Source organism: Protopterus annectens, chromosome 7.part0 (assembly GCF_019279795.1).
Source record: "Protopterus annectens isolate FY-2018-M chromosome 7.part0, PAN1.0, whole genome shotgun sequence".
NCBI lineage: Eukaryota > Metazoa > Chordata > Ceratodontiformes > Protopteridae > Protopterus > Protopterus annectens.
In genome coordinates, this window is record NC_056739.1 from 722,538,831 (window position 1) to 722,548,225 (window position 9,395).

The 9,395-nt window shown below is 37.2% G+C and overlaps 1 protein-coding gene across 1 annotated transcript in view; it reads left to right on the forward strand.

Moving 5' to 3' along the window:
- LOC122806082 (extracellular calcium-sensing receptor-like) overlaps positions 1–9,395 on the forward strand; it is a 172,542-nt gene that overhangs the window by 89,473 nt on the left and 73,674 nt on the right. The window contains exon 4 of the mRNA XM_044076320.1: positions 8,834–9,061. Within this exon, the coding sequence (XP_043932255.1) occupies positions 8,834–9,061 (228 nt within the window). The remainder of the gene's footprint in view (positions 1–8,833; positions 9,062–9,395) is intronic.

Sequence of the window (9,395 nt, forward strand, 5' to 3'; positions counted from 1 at the left end):
TGAGAATTCACAAGCCCTTGACGTTTGAATTCTTCTAAAGTATGCATAGGCACTACTCATATCATTCTTCCCAAGCACAAAAGCACATCTCAAATCACCACTCCTACTATATGCATAAATTTTACCACAATAAAGATTTTACTGCCACATTTCAATTGTGTATGAAATGACATGTAAACACTGTTGTGTGGATTTATTGTGCTTTTCTTGTTTTGTCTTTTCACACCCATTATTTTCCCTGATTTTCTTATTTATTATGCTTTCTTCTTTATTGTTTTGTTTCGCTCCCATTTGTTTTCCTGTTTGTATAGTTTCAAATCCCTCAAGAGCAGGCTAGGCATGTACTTCTCAGGCTAGGGACAGATCACCATGTGCCCATCTGGCACATCCCTCAGAGCTGGAGTGGAGGCACCGGTCCTGCAGGCACTCCATCATCTGGCAGCCTAGCAAGCATCACAGAAAGGGGACTTCAGAACTTGGTAGAGGATGTACTGGTGGAGGTAGCAGACAGGACAATTCAGCTAGTCAAAGCCTTTTTTCAACATGTAGAAGACATGCTGTCCTAGTTGTTGCTGACGAATACACGAACACAAGCCCCTAACCCCTCAACATTGTGGTCCTCCATTGCAACACCATCTGGCAGTGGACGTGTTTGAGGCACTGTGGACAGGGACTCCAATTGGTACTTCCTCAGCCCTTCTTCGATTATTCGTTCTCCTACACCCTCTTACCTATTTCCCACCCACACTACCCTATCATATAAAAAATATTTGAAAAATGGGGGTGGGTCTACCCCCAACAAAAATATTGTGCCTATCCTCTCACACCCCTTCCAGCACAAACCTTCTGGATGTTTCCCCTAGTGTATTTCCTTATTTTTTTGTCTCTCCATTTTTCAACCTTTCCTATCTCCACCTTTCTGTTCTTTAATGAAACTGTTAGGGTGTCCACAAAAAGATACCCCTATATAAAGCATTACAAACCTTTTTTCTTTTTAAAAAAATTTCATTTGAAGTGCTGCATAGTCTGCACATGCCCACAATATGCAAAAAACGTTATAAAAACCCTCACACTTTTGCAAAGCAATTCACAACTTTGTTAAGCGGAACTTTATACAACTTACTCATTTGCGAGAATTTTTCAAAAAATACTTCACTTTTCTATATTGATCGCATATAACATTCAGTGACCTTATTTGCATATCTGTGTATCTTTGCAATTTTCAGATAAACGTTAGTTATTTGTGAAGCCCGGACTATGAGTTCCAGCCATAAAATCAATGAAAGGTTAACATTTTTTCTTTCTGAGAGCAAATCAGTTACATATATTACAGCATGTCACATTTGAAACTGAACTAAATTTGTGAGCATGTGTCAGTTTATATAAAGTATGGAACAGTTTTATTGAGCAAGACTTCTTTGCAAAAAAATAGTAGTGCTTTGGTCATTGTTATGTTTTCTCAAAAATGCATACATGTATGCAGATTCAGGCACACACACACACACACACACACACACACACATAAATATGTGTATTTCCATTATCTGTGAGACCCATTCAAGAGGATGGCAGTGGGTATAATGCATCCAGGGTTGCCAGATGTCCCTATTTGAGCGGGATTGTTCCGGGATCAGCAGCCCAATCCCGAGTCCCGCACTGCCGGTTTAAATCCTGGTGAAACAGCCCTCCGCTTTGTTTTTTTGATTGGCCTGTATACCGGCATATGGGCCAATCAAAAATCGCTAAACACAGAGCTACTTGTGCTTAATGCGGAACATCAGGCAGTTCCACATTAAACACAGCTCAGTTTTTTGAGTTTTTTGATTGGCTCGTATACCGGCATACGGGCCAATCAAAAATTGGTAAACACGGAGGTACTTGTGTTTAATGCAGAACTGCTTGATGTATGTTTAAAAAACTTTTTTTTTTGGTCCTCACTTAGCGTGAAATACCTTTTTTTTGGTCCTCACTTTGTCCCTACCTGGCCAGTCGGAAATGTGGCAACCCTGAATGCATCCTTTATTCATACATAGATTGAACCATTCTCATATGCCTAATAGCTGAAGGCAGATATTTTAGCGCTATAGTCTTTGTGACCTTGGTTACCAAGTTGGCTTTGTTTTTTCAGTGGTTATACTGTAGCTTCCCTGAAGGAGGCTGTGGTGAACAATCTTTCAGTCACTTTCAATCTAGATGTGACTAAATTGTAGTCAGAGAGAGATAGAATAGAGACTGAGTTTTGAACTTGCTGAAATTAACTAAAGGGACTTTTCTTGCTAAAGAGCTGTATGCTGGAGTGTTTATTGGATTACCTACAAAACTGTAGTTCAACAACACAGGTCATGACAGCATGAAGCAGCATCCTGTACATTAAGGAAACCTAACCCAAGTTTAAATAATAACCTTATTTTGGGTAGTAGCCATGATGTCGCAGGCAAAGGGCCTAACTGGAAATAAATGAAACTGGATGCTCTGCCTCCAGACCAACATTTCATCAATCTTTTTCAGACAATGGAAGTTTCCACATGCAGATATAACTAAGAACCTAAACTGTTATAGCAGTAGACTTTGCAAAGCTCAAAATACTGCTAAACAGATAAAAATCTTTAAAGAGCATTGGTCCATCTTCCTCTACTCTTGTCTTTGTAGAATGTTTCATGTCAGTTTTATAGTCTTGCTTTTCAACAGCCTAGCTATGTTCTTGTGTTTATATTTTTTGCTATTGATGGTCACTATGAGCAATTTTTTTCTGTCTGCTTTTTACTTAAAACTATTTATAAAAAATGTGAAACTGTATACAAAAATGGCTGATGTTACCTTAAGAAGATTACTTCTGTTCAAAAGCAAAAGAAAATACCTAATCTACAAATAGTCAGAATCTGGAGGTATGCTTTTTTTTTTTTTTACTGATTACAAAGTTCTAAAAATAACTGCTTTGAATGTCTGTGTATAAAACTGTTCATCCAATGTTTCTTAAATTAACCAGGAGACTGGTGTCCTGTTTTTTTTTTTTTTTTTTTTTTTTTTTTTTTGGCAAATGGCTTGGGAGTAGCTAATTTTGTATTTTTTTAGTGGATAATTTTTTGTTCCTTTACCAACCAGATTGGAACACAGACCATAGAGGTGAGACTGTTTTACAAGAGAAAAAAGAATATAATGAAAACATGGAGTCATTTCCTGAACACTTTAGAGGATAACAGAACAACAAAATGTGGCAGCCTAAAGGCGAGTAGACAAGGTTCATTGCACAATTCCTATGTGAAGAAGCACAAAAGATCTACTCAGGGCCAGCCTTTGATCAGCTAGTGCCCTAGGCAAAAGAGCTCCAAGTGCCCCCCCCCCCCCCTCCATGCACTTCCCTGGTGCCCCTATCCTGGTCTACCTACAAAATCTAGATTACTTTTTCCTTCCTTTTTCTCAGTTTGTCTTACTCTTCAGTTTTTTTCCTGTGTTCGCTCAACATATTTAATAGAAACAATTCTTTACTACAAAAAAAATAAACAAATATATACTGGAAACACGCCCCTGCTAAACTGGTGCCCTATGCCAGCTATGAACCTACTTTTATTTATTTAACATTTATTGACCAGGAAAGTCCAACTAGGACAGACCCTGTTTTCAGTAGAGGCCTGGGGAGAAACACTCCAGACACATGTCTTTAGAATGTGGGAGGAAATCGGAGTAGCCAGAGGAAACCCAAACGAATGCAGGAGAACATGCAAACTCCACACAGAAGGCACTCCAGCTGAGAATTGAACCGAATAACCTCTTGCTGTGAGGCAACAACGTTAACCACTGCACCACTGTGCCACCCAACTTTGACTTAGGATTGACTAATTCAAATGATTACAAGGTGCTAAAGAAAGAGATCCTGGCTGGCATGCACAAATGTTTCACTATACAGCCATGTATAGTGTTTTCACACCTGGGTGTACATGTGTACAAAACCCATGAGATCACAAATGTGTGATTGTATCAATTTGGCCTGCAAGTGGCTTCAGTTATGCAAGATCACCACTCTAGGTGACTATGTCCCTAGGTCCTTACCCCATACAGTTCACAAATGGGCTAGCCAAGGAAATCCTATCATGGCAAAACAACTCATTGACTTGGTTGAATGCTATGTGGTAGCCAGTGAGGTAACATTGTACCACAAAAGGATAACCCACTGAACACTGAAAAACAAACTGGCAACAAAAAGCCTATAGATACAACACTAAAGAACTCCTTAAAATTGGGTTCAATATAAACTAGAAAAATAAAATGATACAGATGATATCAGTTGGACATATGGCAAATCATTGCCCCATCTGTCTGAATCAATGCAACGTGAAATATATACTTACATGTGCAGGGGAAACCAATCTGTGTACATTGAGGGTACAAGATCTGCTTTTATTTGGTTGCAATTATGAACCAAAATGTAATAAATGTAATAAATGTGTGTGTGTGTGTGTGTGGATGGTAGACCTTGATAGGTCCCACTTGTTTCAGAAAACATGGTAATGCTATTAAATGAAGACATTCTTCCTGGTTGCTTATAACACAATGACCAAAGAATGGAACTTGGATGTGATATAGTGATGAAATAAAGCATCCTATAATGAGGTAAAACTCTGAACTCTGTTAGGTACAGTACACATCATGTGGGTGTACTTCTCTAAATAGACCATGGAGTAATAGTAGGGCAAGACTTTCCCCGGTATTTAGATCTTTATTCACTTATTTCTTTATTTTTATTTTATATATTTATTAACCAGGTGAACCCACTGGACACAACTATCCATTTTCAGGGCAACCTGGGAGCAGTGTCTGGTTAACTGACTTGCTGAGAGTCACATAGCAGGTAAATGGAGGTAGAAAAAGTTAAGCCCTGTACCTTTTGGTTAAAGGAAGCAGGTCAATTACAGTTTGAATCCTTAATCCTCTGCATTGCCATGTTTGGCCAAAGACAGGCAAGAGTCTGCAACACTTTACAGGAAGTGGCTATGTTTTCAGGTTTGAAATGAACAAGAAAGAAGGTGAGGTCCTTATTTATGGTAAGGAAATTAACAAAGAAGGCACACCTATTTTTCAGAGTTACCTTGAATAAGGTGCAGGAATGCCTGACTCTGAATTTGCTATACCCGCTTTTGTAGGAGAAGAATCAAATCCCACCAGAGCCATATCAGAGGGTCCAATGACTAAAGGAGACCAAAACAGATCTTACTATGAACTAACTCATCTTCAGAGGATCCCGTTGTTATTTAGGCCCAAAATAATGTTCGGGATATGGAAGATGCTTTTTCAGCTTTAACTCATGCCGCCCCTTACTTTGAAACAGCTAATTATCTGATCTACAGAGGATATGAATAGGCTGTCAGAATGCACAAAAGAGGAGTAAATATTGTTAGATAACTGTTGTTATCCCAATCATTTATGCAGACTGTTATAGTTGGCCCATAGTCATGTTTTGGGAAGAAAGTTGGAAGTTGAGAAGAATAAGGAAAGACTGCTGGGAATGTTTTAATAGCAGGAGTCTTTGCAGATTTAGTGGGATATTGTACTTCTTACCCAGATCCCAGACTAGAAAATTATAGCATCCAGTGGGGATTTGGATGTCTTTTAGTGCCTCAGCCCATAGAGGACAAGAATGGATATAGTGGAGCTTCTAGTTAAGTCTGCTAAGGGGAAACCTGCACATACAGATAAGAGTAGATTATACAACATGCCATCTGGAGACTGTGCCTTTCTTTTCAGTGACAATGAAAACCCTAGTGAATGAGCCAGTTTGCCTGTTTCAACTGGCAGGAATACCTAAAGATATAAGCAAGCAACAAAAATGCTCACAGAAACAAGAGTAAAAGACCAACTTTAATCAAACAGTAGACAAAAACAACAGAATGATAAAACAATAACAACACACAAGCCTCTCAATGGCTATTAATCTCTTCAATGAAAATTAAGTATAATTTTAACACATGGCCATGCACACACACACACACACACACACACACACACACACACACACACACACACACATACACGCACACACACACATGCGTGCGTGCTAAACCTCATCACATGACAGAATTTATAGTGTTCTTTATTCCTTTTAACTTTAAGACTGATTTAACATTAATCATGCCATTTAGCTCTGGAAGTTTAGCAGCCCTAAAATTACTAATTCATTTAAATTCTATTTCTTCCTCCAGCTCCAAATTGTAAAACTTTTAAGACTGCAAATTCAAAACAATGCTCAGACCCTCCACTCTGTAAATGCTTAAACTAAGCATTTGTATCTGCCCGACAGCTTATTTCTGACATATGGCACATATTCTTAAGTCTCCTGATGACTTGCCTATATAAAATATTACACAAATTTTACATAAGACAATATGAATAATATCTTTACTGTCATGGTTAGCATGGAATTTCAGAAGAAAATTTCTTTTTGTTAGTGGGTGTACAAAGTATATTTTCCTATATCGATATAGATATAAATAGATTTATAGATAAAACTAAACTGATGGAATCCTAAACATGGATATGTACCTCTTTTATTCCTAATAAATGCCGCTTCTTTAACATTTTGTTCCTAATAGCATAAAATTTGGTTTATATTTTTCTCTCTTTTGTAAAAAAAAGCTATGTTTGTTATCTAATAGCTTTTTATTATCATTTAAAGAACACAGTATATGCCAGTTCCTTTTTATTATTTTTATTGCTTTGTTAGTTTGTTTATTGTGTGAAACTGTAATTCTACTTTTTTGTTATTTACCTAAAGATATCTTGCCAAATAAAGTCAGATGGTAAACCATGCTTTATATTCAAGGTCATAAGGGAGATATGTCAGCACTTAAAATTTAAACAGTTTAAAGAATCTGTCTGCTCACACAGACAGATGGGTTGATGGAATGCTTAAACAAAAAACTTAAAAACCATGTTCCATTATGCCATAGACTAAGAAGGAAATGACTGGGATACCTTCTGTCATGCTTAATGTTTGCCATTACAGACATACCCCAGTTTCCAAAGAGCTAGTCACTTTAAGCTCCACTACGAAATATGTTATAAGAGTATTTTAGGGATAACCAAAGAGACATGGAGACCACTTCATTTAGAAGTGTACACAAGCATGTCTATGAAATACAGAAAAGGTTGGCGGCCACACTGTCAGTTGTAAAAAAAACATAATATGCTCAAGAGGCCCAAAAATGATGTAATGATACAAATGCAAGAGTGAGATTGTTCCAACCAGGAGACAAAGCATTGTTGTTGGTATCCACTGTAGAAAATACATTTTTATCCAAGTGACACAAGCCCTAGGAGATTATTAAAATACTAGAATATGTTATCTTTAAAATAAATCAGTCTGCTAAATGGATACCTGTGGAAATATATAATGCAAATATCCTTAAACCCTGGAAAAGCAATAGGAATACACAGCAAATCTGGCTATAGTAACCTCTTAGGCTTCTGAGCCAGGGTCAGACGTTTTGATAGATGTCCCCTATCTTTTCACTGGGAAAAATGGCAAAGAGATTTGTCTGAGAAATAAATATATCTTTTCAGGTAATGCTGGGAGAATCAAGATAACATAACACTTTATTGCCACACCTCTGAGTGAAAAAGTAAGGTTCAATCCTTAAAGAATTCCAGAAAGACAAATAGAAGCTATTAAACAGGAGATAAAAAATGTTACATCTTTGGGTGCTACAAGACTCCTATAGTGCTTGGAACAGATCAGTTGTCCTGCTGCCAGTGATGGATGGCATGCTTCATTTCCATGAGCGACAACAGAATGAAGTCCCTAATTTGATGCATATACTATGCCCCTGAAATATTCCACTACCTTTAGATGTTTCTTGAACAGCACTTACATGAAGGGGCTGGATTATTCAACTGGTACATTTCAGCTGCTGCATATTAAGCTTCCTAATGTCCCGATACTTTTATATTTAGTAGATTTTTTGTAATGGAGAACAACGGCAAAGAACAAAACTATTTCTAAATACCAGTCTAATGCTGTCAGTGTTTTTTTAGGTCACAGAGAATCTACACATTATACAGAATAAGCTTATACATTTTTTTTCCTCTAAAATGTCAGTATAGTTTGATGGATTTTGTACTGTTTTTCTTTCTTTAGACAAATAAACCTACCAAAAATACAACAATCAGTTCTATGTCTCATATGGAACTTAAGATATGCATTAATATGTATCCATATTTCCGTCACTAAATTAATATATTCATGACCACTTCTGAATGAGACGTACTTAGTGTTACATGACTAGTAATGTACCAGGTTCTCATGGTGGTTAAGTAAAAGTCAGATAACCAGAAAGTGTTACCAGCTGAGAAAAGTCATCCAAAGCCAGAAATGTAATTATGCTCTTCCATGGGGGATGACTTGTCACCTCCCACAAGCAGGCTGCTGTGTTTCCTGTACCTTTGTATTAAAGTTGAGAGTTGCTCGAAGGAGAAAAACATGATTTTTTTCCTTAGATGTTCTGTTTTTCAGCCCTTATTGTACATTTGAAAAAGTGGCAACAGCCACAAGTCTTACCTCCCACACAAAATGCAAGCAAAAGAAAAAAAAATAAGAGACTAATGACATTACCTGTTCTTGCTGTACATTCTACGTTTTTTTATAATACATTCCATATTGTGGGCACTTCTTCATAATGTACTGTAGAGTAACTACTGTTCTGTTATCCTTCACTGTTTGCAGTGTGCTATAACTACAGTTATTTTTTTCTTATATTCAATTAAGAGAAATATATAATACAGAGATAAAAATGTAACAAGTTAAGCCCATTATGTTCTTATGAAGTCTAATGTCATTTTTCAGCTATTCCATTATCAAAAAAATGTCCATTTTGCCAACATTATGGGGGAAGAGATCTTTTTTGATGAGACTGGTAACCCACCTGATGCTTATGACATTTTCAACTGGCAGGTGACTGTTAATACTACAGTTAAATTCTCAAAGGTGGGCAGCTTTGACTCCAGGGCATATGATGGCCATGACCTTCTGATTCATGATAAAGACATTATGTGGCATGAAAAATGGATGCAGGTCAGTATTTCAAATCATGTTTTATGTGACCATTGCTTGTTGCAAAAACTTGTGAAAAGAAATTATTTCATATTTACAAGATTGCTGCAAGATCATTGATTTTTATTTATTTACTTTCCCCAGTCCCCATTTCCTTTCAGTAAGGAATAATTAAGTATCCGCAGGGATGATGGATAAGGGTGACAGCCAGACTGTAGTCATACCATAAACTGGAGAGATTTTATTATTTCACCTTCACTTTTTTCATAATGACTTCTGCAGGATGGCATCCTACAGCAATGTCTCATATATATCTGTCAAGTTGCATGCCCCACTGGAGACACCAGACTCAGGA